General features: G+C 37.7%; 1 protein-coding gene and 1 long non-coding RNA gene across 16 annotated transcripts in view; one reads left to right on the plus strand and one right to left on the minus strand.

Annotated features, from left to right (window-relative positions):
* Positions 1 to 17,335, minus strand: part of LOC107224541 (poly(rC)-binding protein 3) — a 121,354-nt gene that overhangs the window by 18,321 nt on the left and 85,698 nt on the right. For 4 of the 14 annotated variants that reach the window (XR_006904061.1, XM_046738366.1, XM_046738363.1 and 1 more), the window contains exons 3-6: positions 4,855 to 5,101; positions 3,369 to 3,425; positions 2,848 to 3,246; positions 859 to 981 (exon numbers count right to left, since the gene is read on the minus strand). Coding sequence is in view for 13 of the 14 variants with exons in the window: in XM_046738366.1 (XP_046594322.1) it covers positions 859 to 981; positions 2,848 to 3,246; positions 3,369 to 3,425; positions 4,855 to 5,101 (826 nt within the window). In the remaining variant the exon portion in view is untranslated. Of the gene's footprint in view, positions 1 to 588; positions 982 to 2,847; positions 3,247 to 3,368; positions 3,426 to 4,854; positions 5,102 to 6,297; positions 6,317 to 6,365; positions 6,441 to 7,082; positions 7,403 to 17,335 lie in introns of those variants that run through there. The other 10 variants (XM_046738358.1, XM_046738365.1, XM_046738355.1 and 7 more) reach the window with 7 other exon arrangements.
* LOC124294166 lies at positions 6,470 to 13,088 on the plus strand. Of its 2 annotated transcripts, none has more exons than XR_006904063.1 (3): positions 6,470 to 6,693; positions 12,106 to 12,191; positions 12,545 to 13,088. It is a non-coding gene; the product is annotated as an uncharacterized LOC124294166 (long non-coding RNA). The 2 variants fall into 2 exon arrangements; XR_006904064.1 differs by having other exon boundaries at positions 6,479 to 6,693; positions 12,106 to 12,166.

The raw sequence follows: 17,335 nt of genomic DNA on the forward strand, positions 1-17,335 counted from the left end.
TATGTGAATTGAAAAAAGTTCAATGTTCTGTAGTGAAAGTCTTGACGCAAGAAAATTCTGGTAGTAATACGCAGGGAGTATTCTGCGAAAGGTTTTTCGCAATCAACATCAACGCTTTCATTTCAGAAGACTGCAATTTTTTCTCAGTACAGACACTACCACAAAATCCAGATCTTGTAGAAACAAATTTTCTATCACACCTTTTTTAGTAACATTAAATATAGAGAAAACAAAAAACAAAAAAAATATATTTCATCAAGATTCGCCCCCGTAGAAGAAAAACTGATCCAAATGATTTAAAGTAATTTCTGTGGAAGGCCCGATCGGTTCCGAAGAGTAGAAATTAATTCGAGTAGGTATTTCTACTGACTTCATTCCATTCCGACAGAACCGATAAGAGGTAAAATTTAGAAAGAAAGAATTTCAATGGACGAACGGCATGGCGGCGATAAATTTTAGATAAGATTGTGTTTTACCAAAGGCAAATTCGAATACGTAGGAAGACGGAACGCGCAAGTAAAATTCTATTCACCGTGGCATTGGGGTCAGGCTGGGAGGACGTTGGACCACGAAAAACAAAAGACTTACGGCATCTGCCACGAGGTGTACGGGCGGGAGGGCTGCCTGCAAGTGTCCACTCTTCAGCAGGGGGTCGGCGAGGCCTGCCACGCTGGCGTGAAGGGGGCTTGGATGAAGTGGATGATGGGCGGTGAGATGGGGGGGCAGGAGTGGGTGGGCATGTGAAGCGTAGTGTGAGGGGTGGTGGGCTGCGAAGTGGGAGCTGGTCAACGTGGTGGTATTCAGCGAGGGTGGGTTCGGCCCGGTATGGGGGGCGGGCAATGGCAATACTGTACTTACGTCCGAGTGGGCGGGCACCGCGTAATTACCCTGGATGGTGTAGGCTTGCCCACCAGCCAGGATCACTGGCCCACCAACTTGGGGTTTAGGGCGATAAGGGATCGTGGCACCTTTGGGAGGGGACTGAAAAATATCAAAAAATAACGAGAAAAACATTAACCGTTACATTTATACAAGCACATTATAGTATTTTATTAATTTTTCTTTTATAAAGATTTGAGGGTGCTTCGGACCTCCGTCAAATACGGCAAATTGTATTCAACGATTCTTCATTTTCCTAATTGTAAGTCAAATTTTGGGAAATTATAGGGTTTGTAATCGTGTTTGTAGGTTGACCAAGGAAAGTTTACAAAATTGACGGAAACGCTAAGATATTTGCAGCTGGTTTCTATTTGATTTGAAGTTATGGTATGCTAATGGAATTGAATCAGATATTTTATATATTCTATCACCAATTTTCCAAATCTTTGTTTGTCAGCTCACGAGCAAAAGCATTTTACAAAGTTTTAAAAGATTTCACTGCTCAGAAAGAGTAAAAATCGTAATACAATTTGCCTTACTTGACAAAATTCAAAATGCCCCCAAGAGGGTGCTCTGGTAGATTTTGACATTGACGTATATATCTCGATATGTAGTATTCCACGTATCTCATATGTGAAAACGGACTCAATAGCCCCCATTCTATACGCAATTCTCAGCAAAACCACAACACATTTTTATTTAACTGAGAAATGAAAGAGTCGCACAGATTCTAGGAAATCGCAATAGTAAATTCGTAGAATTCATGCCATTTCTTTGATTCTGCGTCAAATGAAAATGTATTGGAGTGTTTTTGTTCAAAATTGTGCCAATATTTTATACAACTCATCTTCACCAATATTACAGAATGTTTGGTCATGTCTCACCAAAATTTTCGACTGCAAAACTAAATTTATTTCTTATCGTACTATCTGTTTCGTAAGTCGAATTAACCTATGAAGTTTAATAAATGAAAAAGCAAATGTAATCAAATTTGCATCAAACTTTGACATTGCAATTCACAATACAAAATGTTATAAGTTCGGGTTCAAATTCCAAGTAAATTCTCATTGAATGTGAAAATCTGTGATGTTTCTAACTGCAATAATTCGTATTCTATATTGTTTCCACTATGACCAGACACTGTGTGCAATTTTATGACGCTTAGAAAGTTCGTTTGCAATCAAGTAAGGTCAATTAATGTTATTCACTTTTCTGATAATATTACAATTTACTTAAGGTACTTTCATTTTCTTTTCTATATATCAGTTGTTATCGCTTAACAAATTAAGTGTGTCGTATGATTGAATAAGATATGTTCATCTTTTTGTAAATGAGACATATTTTAGTACGTGACTCGATTACACGATTCTATTACACGAGTGCAAAAATCATTCTAAAGAGGTAAATCTGAATATCCATTCCTTGGATTTTATAAATATAATCGCCCAAACCTTTGCGACGTACCCAAGAATATTACAACACGCTGTGTTGCTGTATTTACACATTTTCAATTTACGCATAGTGCATAGTCTTCTTTGTATGAAATACTCGGATGCAAGCAAAGAATTGATAAATTTTCATCTACTTATATTCCCAGTAGTTGACTATTGTATCCAAGATAAACCCATTGAATCGGAATTCTATTTATGAATTGGCACTCTTTTCAGTGCAACACAGCGCATCTATATAACTTATGTATTCTGAGTATAATATTAAAGGTTTCAAGAATGAATAGTTTCTATGATACAAGGTGATTTAGATGTGACGAAAAATTCAAGGTAGTTGAATTGAAGATTTGTTGTAATCATCGTGAATTGTAAATTATCTGAACCGAGAGATGAAGAAAAAAGAAGTTTGTTCGTCTAGAAAACGACAGTGATAGCATCAACACTGTGAAAATTTTTATCATATCTGAGTCACCGCATTCAGAGAAAAGCAAAATTTCGATAAGAAGTATAAATGGCATACCTCTAGCATGACACAGCAGATATGATAGATGCACTGCGTGACAGCCTCGCTGGTGCCCGAGATAGTCACTGTACGTTCCGTTGAGTTTGGTAGCATTTCGGATGCGACTTGAATAGAGGCGCCGGTAACTTCGCGAATTTCCTTTATCTTTGATCCTCCCTTTCCAATGAGAGATCCGCATTGCGAGGCAGGAACTATCAGCCGAAGAGTGATCGGCGGCCTTGGAACGCCGCCGCCACCACCTGCGCCGCTTCCTTGAATATCGTGGAACTGGGAACACCATTCTTCAAACTTCTTGCAAATCAATGTAAACGCTTTGAATATCGAGTTTGTAGGACCGGTTACAGTGACTATACGTTCTGGGCAGGAGCCATCTGAGATATTTATCTTGGCACCGGACTGTTTGCAAAAATAAAATGACTCATTAGACACAGACACACGCATAAACATCAAACGCATTTGTACAAATGTACTATATATAAATAATAATTTATTGGTGAATCAACGAGATACAGACATACCTCTTCACGGAACCTATTTACAATTTCTCCTTTCTTTCCAATTATGCTGCCAACTTCCTACAACAATAGAAAAGACATGGTCAATTTTAAAATAAAATCCTTATTCAAAATATATCAACATTCAATTGGTTTGAGAAATCTTCTGATTACGCTTTTTTTAAATTAATTGAGTTACGGTCATCCGATCAGTTGGACGATATGACTCTTATGTGACAATGGTGATATCTTTCTATGTCGATTTCTAAGAACTGTGCTAAAAGACAAATCAAATTCTTGACACAACATAATGTGGGTTGATAGTTTCTACGTCTCTAACTAGTCTAACTATAAATAGGTCTCTCCAACATTTCTCTCTGCTGTCCAGCTAGATCTCAGACTTTGGTCTGACCTCCGATAATGTCAGCTAGCTACACTTAGACTACGAGGTACATGCGTGGCGTTTCTTCCCTCTAAACTTAGAAGATTGGTGGTCCAATCGAGCAGGCTAATTAAATACCAGCCTGTTAGGAGCAGCTCTCCATCAGATTTACCAAAATTCACAGGCGAGACAAGGTCGTTATTTATCTCCTGATCACGCAAACTATTTGCAGAATCGTCTTTTTTTTTCTTTCGAATTGTACGTCAACGAATTTTTCAACGAACCGTTGTACGCATAACGAAAAAATGAACAAATAGAACGTCTGTCTGTCTGTGGAATTGAAATAATCGAAGCCATGTATCGGCTGAATGTGAAAACCAGGCCTTAATAAGATTTATTCGACACGGAAGCACCTCAGTCAATGTAGAACAAAGGGACAGGTGAGAGGCCCTTGGAAACCTTCCAACGCTGGGAGGATAGATCGTGTACCGTGCAGTAGTTGTGGAATGAAGCAAAAAGCGAACACGGAACGGTGTGCAAAAATTCAAGGAATGAAAATAAGGTTGAGGATACTTCAGGAAGTAGCGTTCCTCATTTGCTTTAAGCTTCCTACTCAGATTCGGTTAAATATAGAGAGATCACGTGACGTAATCACATACTAAAAAGCCTTACTATGGTAGTTAACGGATAATCAGTACATCCACTACAATTACACCTACTTATATTCAATTAATTTTCTTTGATGTGTGAAAGTGCAAATACATTTTTTTTCCATTTCAATATAAATTGATAAGCAAATTAACATACTTTATTTTTAATTGACCAAGTTTCACCAAAGTTTAGACTTGTTTATAACCGAAGAACTGTTTACAGGTTGCTTCAGAATCGTTCGTACTTTGTTATAAAGAAACGCAGGTTCAAAACCACGCGGATCAATTTCGATTGGAGCCAATTTCACAAATAAAATCAAATGCGTCTTAATGCGTTGAAAGATTAGTTTTGCAAGTAAAAAAATTCATGACACATATCGCTGAGCAAAATTAGTAAACATTAGACAACTTTCAGAGATTTTAGGATAATCAAAAACTCTGAAGAGTTTTGGTGGTTTCCAATCGATATGAGTCTTACCTTTCCCTGCATAATGAGACGAATAGTTAACGTGACCGACGGATCGTCGTTGAGCATTGGTTTGGGGTCCATATTGTCCATGGTTGCTGCGTTGACAAGATTCCGAATGTTATTAAGGGATGTTTTGACGATCGGGAAGGAGGTGGAAGAGGACAAGGAGCGGGGAGAGGTGAGGCGAGTTATTTTCGCCGGGGAGGATTCGGGGGAGGTGCTTCTTAAGCGGTCCCACGTATGCTCAGACTTCACACTGAAATCAAAGAAAACAGGTGTGAACGGTGATCATCGACACTTTCAAATTGATTTGTCGAATCAGACGGAAAGATGATCACATCTTTTTGTGCTCAAACTACAATAATAATTTGTCATTTTCAAGAATTAGCTAATCTCGAGCGAACTTTGCTGATCGATGATGCAGCTGATTTGTTTTCATTATTGTAAGTTCTAGACTGTCTCGTTCTGCATCGAACACGTTCAAATGTTTCTCAAGTAATAATGTAAGAATGCCTCTTTTGGGTATATTTGATTTATTTACTAACTCCGTATCAGGTGTACTTTCCTATTCGTCTGATCATACGAAAACAATTGTTATACTTGATCAAATATCTCGCATATCACAGCGACGCAATGCGGCTCGAACGCTGATCAATTGAAATAATGATAAATCTCATTTTGGTCTACTGTAGTATATTTTTGAGATGCTGTTTGAATTATCCTTCTTCAGTATGCTGAAGCGTTTGTGAAAATTGTGGTTGTGGCAAGTTTAAACACAAACTAAAATGTAGGAAAAAATTATATCTTAGGAAACAGTGCACTTGTCTTATTTATGAGCTATATTTCTACTATTATTGAAGTTGACATGAATTGACCATTATTTATTGCAGAAATCCAAACGTTTTGTAATTTTGCTTACAAGGCAAATTACAATAGAATTAATTTTACTGTAATTCAGGGAAGAAATTAACAATCTATTCAAAGACTATACGATATAACATTCCTCAACGAGCATAAAGCATCGCCTCGCAAGCTAGTGGCGAAAAATTTCTCATCGTTTCGATGTTATGCCACGATGTTGAAGTTGGTAAAGTGGAAGCAATAAACATTAAGCAGAAGAAACACTCAATTTTAGAATAAATTCAAGAGTGTTGAATTCTAATATACATGTTTTGCATTATTACAGTTCACCGAATATCAGAGAACTTTAAAGTTGTAAAATGAAGATATTTCCTCAACATGCATCGTCAAAGTAACATTATTAACTTCAATTTTGCTCATCTTTGCCCAACCTCTGAAGAAAACAAAGTAAGCTGTTCGCCAACACCAGTTGAATCGACTGATGGAGTAATTATACAGTAGAGCAGCTTGGATGCAAAAATACAAGTACAACAAATGATATGCACAATATAGTGAAGTATGAAAAAGTGAACAATTAATTATTAATGCTACCTGGGTCTGATACATTGCAATAATAAGATAACGCTATTGGTAATTAAACCAGTTTTTCTCGGTCATACCTAATCAATGGCCGAAGAGAGAAATTTATGTGTGTATGTAATGTCTGAACAGGAATTGCTAGCAGTACCCCCCCCCCCCCCCCCCCCTTCGCAGTAAGCTGGATTCTTGGTGCTTGTACCCTTTGTGAGGACCCCCCGAAGGCTGCCGTGCCCGGCAGAGTCTCGTTTAGCTGTGAATTCAGCAACGGTAAATGGCGAGAATTTGAAATGGGATAGAAGTAGTATGTATTAATACGTTCGCCATTGGCGAATTTCGCGAAGTTGACTGACGGCTGGGCGGCGCAAAAATATCCAACAGCAATCTCGGAGAACCGAGCGACGCCGCCAGGTGGGTTTTGTTAATTATTGTTGAGTTTTAGCCGGCGTAGTAGGCATTCATTTCTTTTCTTTTCTTTCTCTCTCTCTCTCTCTTTCTCTATCTCCTCTCTTTCTCTGTCGCAAATGGGAGAAAATCGACTCGCGCTCCTGCCCGGAAGCGTAGTTTGAGCACGCATCCCGTGTGATTATGAATCGTGAATGCAGGGACCGAATCGCGACTATCTTCTCGCTCCTCCCGCCCGACGCGACGCGAGACGAAGGCAAGGCATCGTCGCGTCGCCGGTCGGCGTGCTCCACGAATTCATCCACATAAACGTAATTCCGACCAGACTTGACCCACATCGTTATTACGGCGGGGAGTCTCGGTGCGGATAATATATATTGCTGAAAGTGAATTACCGATATATCACCTGCTCTCACAAGTCGCCCCTGGTCACGGCGGTCGGGGCTCGATTGTTCATTGGCACTGCACGGCGGCTACGACGCACGACGATCACTGCTACTCGACGATGTATTAAACGCGACCCACGACGACCGGCGGACGAGCACAGAAACGCACTTACAAGCTTTACAACTTCGGTTCTTCCTTCGCTCACGGCGGCGGTACCTCGATGGAACGCAAATCAGTCTCTCGTTTCTTCTCTCCCCTCTTCACTTCTTCTCTCGCCTAGACTCGAGTCAGTCTCTCGATAACTCCAACTCGCCGGCCAGCCGCTACGATCCGCCTCGTTTCGTACGCTACCGCAGGCGGCGCCACCGGTCGACGCCCCGCTTTCCCCCCTTGGCTCGACTAACGCTTCGACCGCGCTCACTGCTCGAGTCAAAAACTACCGCAGCGCCTCTCGCGCACGAGGTTTTCAACATTGTTGCGCTTCCGGCCCGCCAATTGTCGGCGGTATTGAACGATGATAGCAATGAAGTTGTCCGCAGGAAAATTAAATTTTCACTCTATCGTCGATGTTGATGGATAATATGCAACTTTCATTGTGAATTTTTTATTTTTTTAGGAAACACTCAAAAATACAAAGGTTACAGACTTTCAAGTTTCGTTTTGACTTCATTATTAGGTTGTTTAAAACTGGGAATAATTCTCCGAGTTTGAGAAATTTTCGATATCTAAAAGCAGTTTGCTATTAAATTGGGATCCTTCATTTCGAAATAAACAATAAAAAGAGTGGAAAACAAGCCCGTGGGGTTGTTTATACCAATGAATATTAGGGTTTCAATAAGAAAAGTTGTCTATTCGGTTTAGTCGCGCCCTTCGCAGAGATTCTTGGGTAATTTGGAAGTCGTGCAATATCACACTTAAAATATTAGATTCGATTTTTGGTACACTACAATGATTAGTAGCAAATGATATATTTTTATAGAGACATTCATTTGCTATATGATGTCATATTTTATGACGTAGGGTTTGACTAAATCAAACAGACAGACTGTACGTGGAAGAACGTTTGTATCGTTGCGCTTCATTCCAACAGTTTGGGGTGAATTAACGTTCAAGAGCTTATTACGAAGCCTGTCGGAATTTACCTCTCCGAAATTTCATATCCTGTAATAGTTCTACACTAGAGCCACTTATCCAGCCGTATAAAATTTAGAGCAAATAAAAAAAATTGGCTTTAAAGTAGGCTGTTGATCATTCCAAACTTTCAGCATCGGCCGAAAGAATACGACCGTTCTGCTGAGTTATCTTACATTTTTCAAACAATCAAACAATATCGATAGCTGGTATCTAGAAGAACGTTGCCATTCTTGCAGTGGATCCCTCGAGATCAAACCCACATTTAAGAATATTACAAAGCCTATCTATTAAAGTTTATTCGTCATGATTTTGAACGTAGTAATACTCGTGTAATACAGCTATAATTAAAGTATACAAAATGATGAACAATTAAATTTCGAAAGGATTGTGTAGTATGCTTAAATGTGGATTACCTCAGGAAGAATTTGGCTTTACTACCAACGATGGTATTGTTCTTCTAGGTTCCTTCATATTTTTTGATTACACTTTGTTAGTGGAATAGTTTGTGCTTTGTGTTTGTATTGAACATTCTCGTCGTGACTTGGATGATTTTTGTCTATTTTAATCTATCGGCTTTGGAATTAGTTCAACTAATTCAAGTCAATGGCAGTTCTGATATTCTCCTCCTTAATCTGTACAGAAAAATCACGCAATGATATACGGAGAGCTACAGTTTTTTACTTTTTGTGCTATACAGATTCTGGATCATTGAGACGAACTTTTTTTTTTTTTTATGCCCTTGCATTAAGTATTTCAGCATATTGCAATGAATCTCTAAACAGTGATCAAACAATTGATCTGAGTGAATAGAATTTTGTAAGGTATACGAAAAAGTTCCCTATAAATCGATAATCATTTTAGGGAAAGTAATGCAAGAACAGAAAGAAAGTAGAAAAAATAAAGATTCGGAGAAAAAAGGAATTCAGTCATAAAATTTGTACGAATGACCGTGCAGAATAATTATATTGCATACAATAATAATAATTCTTATTGTTATAACATATTCTAGACGATTGAGTATCTCCGGAACACGTTTCGCATGCTTGTTTGTGAAAAAACGTACCGAGATCACCGTACACAATACGAAAAAGAAACAAACATGTAGATGGGAAAAAAAAAAAACATCTCACCACAGGGAAAGTCGCAAGGAATTTCAAATCTCACTTTTTATGGTCACCTCGACAAACGTGCGAGTTATAATCGTCGCCCGCGGTGGAAACGAGAATTAATGAGGTGCGAATCACAGGCAACTGCCGATACACAAACACGATTCTTGTGAATGTGTTGATACACACACGCGTCTACCGCTCGGCCCCTGTAAAGTAGTGAAGAATTACGACAGAGGGAAGAGAGAGAGGGAGAGAGAAAGAGAGAGAGAGAGAGAGAGAGAAAGAAGCCGGCTGGGTAGTCGCCGTGGTGTCGAAAAACCTGACGCACCTGCCGTGCTACGGTTCTTGGAAAATCCCATGTACATATATGACATAATCCATACGCGGTATCGTATGAGACGTAGAAGCGAAACTTCAATATTTTCACACGCTGATACTCGATCGATTAGAAATAATCATCAATTCAAAGGCGTGCAACTGGAAAATGCCGCCTAAGGATATGAAATCCAACTTTCCTACGTAGACGGTAGCATCTAACGTATGGATGAAAGTTGGGTTGCCCGTCCGTAGGCGGCATTTTCCCTCGACGATAATCTTCCCAGGTAGTAAATCACAAAACCTTTCGTAGAACCTTAAGCTATTTGGGTTGGAGAGGGGCCTTGGAAAAGGGTCGTCCCAAAGGAAAACACACTGCCGGATAAAACCATAGACTTATCGTTAGACACGGATGTCGAACCGTATGGTCGAAGCCTAATACGCGAATTAATATTTCCAGAAGAGAATTTGTTGCATAAATAAATATTTGACAGGCGAATTTTATCGCTGTCAGCGTAAATGCACTCCGAAATCTGTGTGTAGATGTCGGTTTATAGCTCGAGTGAAACCGTAATTCAAACGGCTTGTTTATTGGACGGGGACGAACGGTAATGGTATACTTTCGAAATGAGGAAACTCGATGAAGAAACTGGAAACGGATTGCGGAACGTATAATATACCTGCAATGTACATACATAGGTATACATTTACATGACACATAAGCAGACGGAAGCGGACGTGGGTATTGGTTATCCCCAATCCGCTTATTGATTCATCGTCGAAGTGTCTATAGTACATAGTACATAGGAACATACAGTGACCTGGAAAAGTTCTTGGAGGGTCTGATTTGGGGTTTAAGGCTTTCTGCCTTCACGCCTGCGTCACGTGCTTTATTTCTCGCTCGGCTTCGTCGTCTAACTTATTCTCTACTCTACCATGATGCCAAAGCCTCGTCAGATAAATCTTCGCTGTCAATCCGTTTAGTATTTACAGCGCATTTTGGTCTCATTTCGAAACGGGCCACGGTAGAGAAAGAGAAGCGATAACGTTTCATGTTCTGGGACACTTTCTTGTACGGGAAAATTGATCACATATTCACGTCCAAAGTCACAGCGATGGTCGTGCTTGATAATCGATTATGCCTACGGAATTACAAACACTGCTGACACAAAATTTAATCACCTTTATCGGCCGAGCATCCGAACTTAAATCTTCGCCTATTAATAGGCAACTTATCTTTCACGGTTTACCTCTCGCAGCCTGAAAAAGATGTTGCTTACAGACAGGCGATGGTCAGATTTCCAATTGATTTCTAGAAATTCGGAGCCCTTTTTGAAAGGCACACAATTATGTAAATACTTCAGACTAAGCGGGCAACACGCATCTGCTAAAAAGTGAATAACCTAATTCAGCAAGGAAAACTTCTAGCAAAAATAAAGAAATAAATAAAAACAAGAGTACCACGATTCGTTTTCAATTGATCCTGCAAATCGGATCAAGTTTATTTATGCGTAGTTATGTAGAAAGGTTAAAAACAAAATTAAATATCACGTCTTCTGCAATAATGTAACACATCAAAGGAAGAAAACACGCAATATTTTTTTATTACACAACACTATTTCACATGGTCAAAGTTTGGGTAAAATGATTTGGAATTTAATTTTTACTTGTGCTCTGAGTTCTTCCCTTTAATTTCTGGTTTATTTCAGATCTTCTGCATTTTTGAATTCCTGCCATTGCGTGTTCTGCAAAACCTCATGGCGAAGGCATTACTTCTTCCGATATTCTATACGCATGTCGACGAACCCTTTTGAAAATACAAATAAATTATACGCCTTACATATAACTTGAAACACTATTGTTAAAATAAATATTTTGCAACCAATCGCATAATAGTACAACACGTAGAACAAAAGATAGACTGCAGATCGTGAAAAAGCATAAAGACTCTAATTTCCAATAACATTGAATTTTGCAGCAACTTCTAGTTTCTATTATTCAACTGTGAAATCTATAAATTCTGAAGTACTGTCACGAATGTCACGATCACACATGACCTGAATCTATTCTATTTCAATGGTAATGTGTACAGTAGAAAACAAATATTTCACATCCCGACTCATTATAAAACCGTGAAAACGGTAAAACTGAAAATGGGAAATTGATTTTTTGGCAAAAACATGGTTATATGTAATAAATAATTATGAGAAAAAGCAATTCGCAGCTACTGGAAAAATTTTGCTCGAGAATCTAAAAAACAGACTAAAATTAAAACTGATTAAATTACATATAAATGTATGAAGATTAGCAGCTTTTGTTTAATCGTACAATTATGCGATAAATTTGTTTTAAAAACTGATAAAATGTAATATAAACTTGTAAATGACTAAATTTACTATTGAACTAAACATGTAACGTAGCTCTGTAATAATTTGTTCGGGTAATAGTTACCAGAATTTTGTTATTCTTGCAGATAAAATACGTTGACTGAAAAACACTCGCACTCGACGGAAATCCGCCTACCTTCGGCACATGTAATACAATATACTATTTCCTATGGTAAAGAAAAAAGGTATCACTTATCAGAATTTATGAACGAAACGACGTTTTCATTTCACTTGTTAGTTTGAGATAAATTTTGGGTTTTCATGTATCTAATGGATGCTCCTCTCTTCGATGCAAAACAAGCATAACTGGTCACAATTTTGGAATAAAAATATCAATTCTAGATTACTCGCAAAATGAAAAAAAAAAAAGAATATCCAGTGTTGCCCCATTTTGCCTCGTGAAGAACAAATCTTTGCTCGTAGTTTAGAAAGTGGAATAATTTAGTTAATCATGATCAAACTGCAGGAATAAAAGAATGTCAGTCAAATTTTCATAATAAACTGTATGTTTTTTTCCTCAAACAGCCGACCTTGCTCCGATTTCCTCCATCGAGCCCGAAAACAGGTCATCGGTTTACCTCAAAGTACGGAAAGTTGGAGTAGCGTGATTCCTAAATTCAGCCTGTCACAGAATTTATATAATATAATCAGGCGCCAAGGAATATTGGCAGCTGGCGATTGACGCAACAACGCATTGACGCACTGAATTTCCGATAATTGCTTCCCGTTCCACCTAAAATGATAATTGAATCTGATGCTCCGGAGCGACCAGGCACAGCCCACTATCAACCGAGTTGAGAGTATCAATTTGTTTATGGAGAAGCCGCGAGTGCAGTGTAGGAGGAGGAAGTTAAGGACGAACAGAAGGATGTCTCGGATTCTGCGAAAATAGATTACATTTCACAAATAGTTCAAAGGTCGATCCGATCTTCCAGCGGTTTGTCAGATTCCGCGTCGAATCTATAAAATATATATTGTTAGAATTTTCCAACGACTTCAATTCGATCATGTGGATTTTTTATTCGTTTCTTAACGGATTTTTGTTTCACGTGAGAAATTTCTTTTTGATTCTGAGTAGCAAAGGGCATTATCTGATAAAAATTCGTTATTAATCGCGTCTTGATTTCAAGGTAAGAAAAAACCGTAAAATTACGTGTATATTTTATGAATAAAAAAAAGAAATTAAATGTACACAAATTATATTTGTTTTTGGTAATTGACTTTCGTTTATTTCCAAATTTTTTCAACCAATATAGGTATCATTTTTCATCTTAATTGCAAAACATAAATGTAATTTGTATTTCACGTACACTTCAACATGCAAATTATATTAAATTACAAGACTTGCAAACTGTATCCGACTGATTATCATTTTTCGCCCGTCACTAATTCGGAGTCCTGGTTTCTTAGCTATTTTTTTTTCCTCAATATACGACATGAAAAGTCAGTTCTAAAATGACAAGCAAAAATCCAAAAAGAAGGAAAGACAAGGCAGCGGAAATAACGTTGCCGTTTCGACACCTTGCGGCTCGAGGTGATTGAAGACACGAGATTGAAGATAAACAGCGACGAACTTCACCTACATCTCTTCTATCGGGTTATTCCCGTGATTTACGACTTCCAAGAGTCAATTTTTTAAGTCTAGTTTCACGGCGAGAATTTTGAACAGTGAGGCACTTAAGGATGTGTCAAACGTATAATACGGTCCAATCACAAAGTGATATAAAATAAAAAAATATGTCATCACAAAGCTTTCAATAAAAAAAAAAAAAAAACAAAAAAGAACCGACAACCAATAGTTCCACATGTATAACAAAGTTCGATTATTCGTAACTTTATAAATATTTCATCAAATTGAATCCAGCAGCAACAAGCCGATTAAATATAATAAAACATTTGTACCAAAATGCCTTGTCGCTATAATAATTTTAATAATTCATTCGCCAAAGGTGGTAGAAATGCATGATAAACTAGACGACTGACAAGGTCTGCATCGAGTCGTGTTATAACTAGTAAATAACCGTACATACCTGTACGCAAACTTTACTCACCGAACACGATTATGTATCCCCTGAGATAATTGCCCCGAGTGCAGAAACTCGACGTTCCCGGTAACAACATCAACTTCTCACAAGCTAAAGCGTATATTACCGTAACTGCAACCGCATCCTAATTTATACGGTTTATTCCTCGTCCTGTCCGTGTTACTTACAATTAGCCTATCAATATTGCCCGCTAAGTTATGATTCCGGAGACTTTTTGTCTCCATCTCATTTTCGGAATGATCCTAGAATACAATTATTTGAAAGCAATATTTTCTTGTTTTTTTTTGTTTTAATCTGAAAAAAATTGTCGCAAAAATAGCAGCGAAAGATTCCTCGTGGAAAAGCATCTCTTAAATTCAAGTTCAGAAGGTTTGGGTCAGATTTGGTAGAATTTCTCTACTTTATGGATACGGAAAGATACATTTTTTTTTTTTTTATTTACTTGTTACTTTTCCTCTCATTTTCATTGTCATTTGAACATCATATTGGAAACGTTTTACGGTTTCGTAACGAATAAAATTCTCTCCAAGAGCATGATTAGAATTTATTTTTAAGGTCAACGGTTTTCTAACCGAGGTAATTGAATTCTAACTTCAGGGCGGTTTACATGTGAGATGAGATGTATGATTGAAAAAAGGCAGAATGGTATGATACCTTGAAATTTGTTTTCTTTTCTTGCAGATCCGTTTTTTTCTTTTTCTTTTTTAAGCCTCTTAGAATTGACGGGTGACAATTGTTGAACGTCATCAAACTTGATCAACCTCAGTTCCGCTTGTTCAATCTTTATTCCTCAATACTTTCGTACCGAAAAAATTTAGAGCAGATTCTAGTAACGAACCTTACGTATAAAATCTCTGGCGTGAATTTTCAAACAATGTTCTACCGAGCTTTCTTATCGTGACCGAAATTGGCACAGAGTGTTTTCTACGCGGAGCCAAGAACGAAATGACGATAAGAAATATTCGAATCTGGCGTAATTCGAGCCACCCGCCCTCTTTGACGTCCTCGTAATAAAGAACGGACAATGGCAATTTATATACGTATATATTTGAGAAGATGCGAGGCTTTGCGAATGGTTAAGGGAGTCGGCTGGGACGCAATCAAACCCTTCCCCACAAACCGAGATTCATCTTCTTTTCATCTTCTCGTCTTGTCAGTTCCAGCTTGACGCGTCGCCGGTCGAGTTCGTCTTGGATGGACGTGGAGGATGGTATAAGTGGAGGCTGGAGGGTTGAGAAATTGCTCGGTGAGACAGATGGGGCTAACTGTAATGGAGCAGGAATTACATGATTTATGACTAGGACTGCTGCTCGGCACCGAGGAAGAACGGAACGGGCAGAGTTGTCAGAGTTGCAGGATCAGGTACCGAGTTAACTTGAGAAACGAACCTCCTCGCACCTCGTCAAAAAAGGTTTGACAAACCTCGCGCGCGGCTACACTGAGAGAAATTTTTAGCTTCGGTTACCGCTCGGTCCTTAACTATTTTCATTTGTGACCAAAATAGAAAAATATAGTTCTAGGTAGAAAATGAAAATTAGTTTTCCAGCTGTTACCGGAAAGTCTAGTATCCGTTGCTATTCTTTCTCATTGCGATCACTGTTACTATATTTTCTTGCAACTGTCGCGAAAATTTAATGCTTGTGCAACGATAAATTGACGTTGAAGCCTTGTTTAACTAAAAAAGTAGAGTAAACCGAACAAACTTATTTTGCATTGCAATTACCAAAAAAGGATCGACGATAGCGCAAAATGGTTACGCGTACCTCGTTTATTGTAATTCCAACAATATTGAAACAGTTTTTTTTAACGATACCTGTTTTACTCAATTTTTCTAGTTTCTGTAACAAATAAAATTTTTCTCAGTTCACTTAACAGCTATCTTAAATAGAGTTCTGAATGGAGTGCAACCCAAGTTCTGAATTGGTGCGAATCGCGTCACCGATTTCTTTGGAATTTCAAATAAATTTTCCATACGGGCTTTTTAGGGTAAAAATTTCGATTTAGATGTAATTCGGAAAATTCATAGTCTAAACTAAGAGGTATGATTATCTTTCAACTTCTGTGCCTTTGAGCCTTATCGGGTACCAGAAACACGTTGATTAACTTCATCACGATTTAGGCATATTTTTTTTTTTTTTTATCTCTAATTTTCAGTACTTCCTGTTTTACAAAAAAATATGACAACTGCACTTTTTGTGGACAAGGATTCCGATATTTTTGAATATGAAATTCATTATCTGGTATATTCTGAGGAACTGATATTTTGAATTCTGTAGATGAGAAGGGAATGGAAATAAATTGTTTTTATTTACGTATGTGAAAAAGTAAACATTTTGGAGTGTATCCTGAGATTTTAAGAGTGGGATGAAAATAAGATCACTGCAATTGAATCGGTATAAATTTTGAATATTGGGTATTATAAGAATTCATTTCTAAGCAAAACGGATTTTTGTTTCAAATCTTGTTTTTGGAGAAGATGAATTTATACGCTTTTCTGTATTTGCTCTACTTCTGTTACAATCTGCGATTTTATTTTTAGATTAGTCGTTTGCGATGTAAATTTTTGAGAAAAGAACCCAACACCAATTCGAATGAAATGTGGAGGATAAATCAATGACTCGATGGAGATATGTCACATTTTTGCAAAGTACTATACGAGGTCCGTTTACAAAATATCAGTAACTTCAATTTTGAAACAGTGACAATAATCCGAACGCTGCAGGATGAAAATTCGAACAAATTGTATATAAATATCATAAAACTATAAATTGTTTAATATATGACAAATTCTGTGTAAAAAAATTATAAGAAAATCGAATATTGAACCTGCCTATGTTTCAAAGATTTAGACGATAAAATTTCAAATTTGAATCACGTATCGTGTAATATCCATGATCTGCCTGCCTTGACCGCATCCCGAAATTAATTTTGACCTCTCCGCCTGTCTCCGGCTCACGTAAAAGCGAAAACGTGATCGTGTCTACAAATCTAACTACACATGAGAAAAATCTGTTAAGGATTTTGGCGGAATATAATAATTTGATGCCCATCTGATACTATATTAGATGTTCAATTTCCGAATTGACTATAAAAATAAATTGTTCTCTAATAGTTAATTAATACGGATGGAAAAAGAATTACTTTTTCACTGTTTTCACGATTCCTTTTCACTTGGTCAATAATTTGTTTGGTGCGTATATCAAAAATTTTTTCAATCTAGCAGCAAGTAAATATTGGATAAGGACTATTTAACAATCGACACATTTTGAAC

This window comes from Neodiprion lecontei, chromosome 4 (assembly GCF_021901455.1).
Source record: "Neodiprion lecontei isolate iyNeoLeco1 chromosome 4, iyNeoLeco1.1, whole genome shotgun sequence".
NCBI classification, from domain to species: domain Eukaryota; kingdom Metazoa; phylum Arthropoda; class Insecta; order Hymenoptera; family Diprionidae; genus Neodiprion; species Neodiprion lecontei.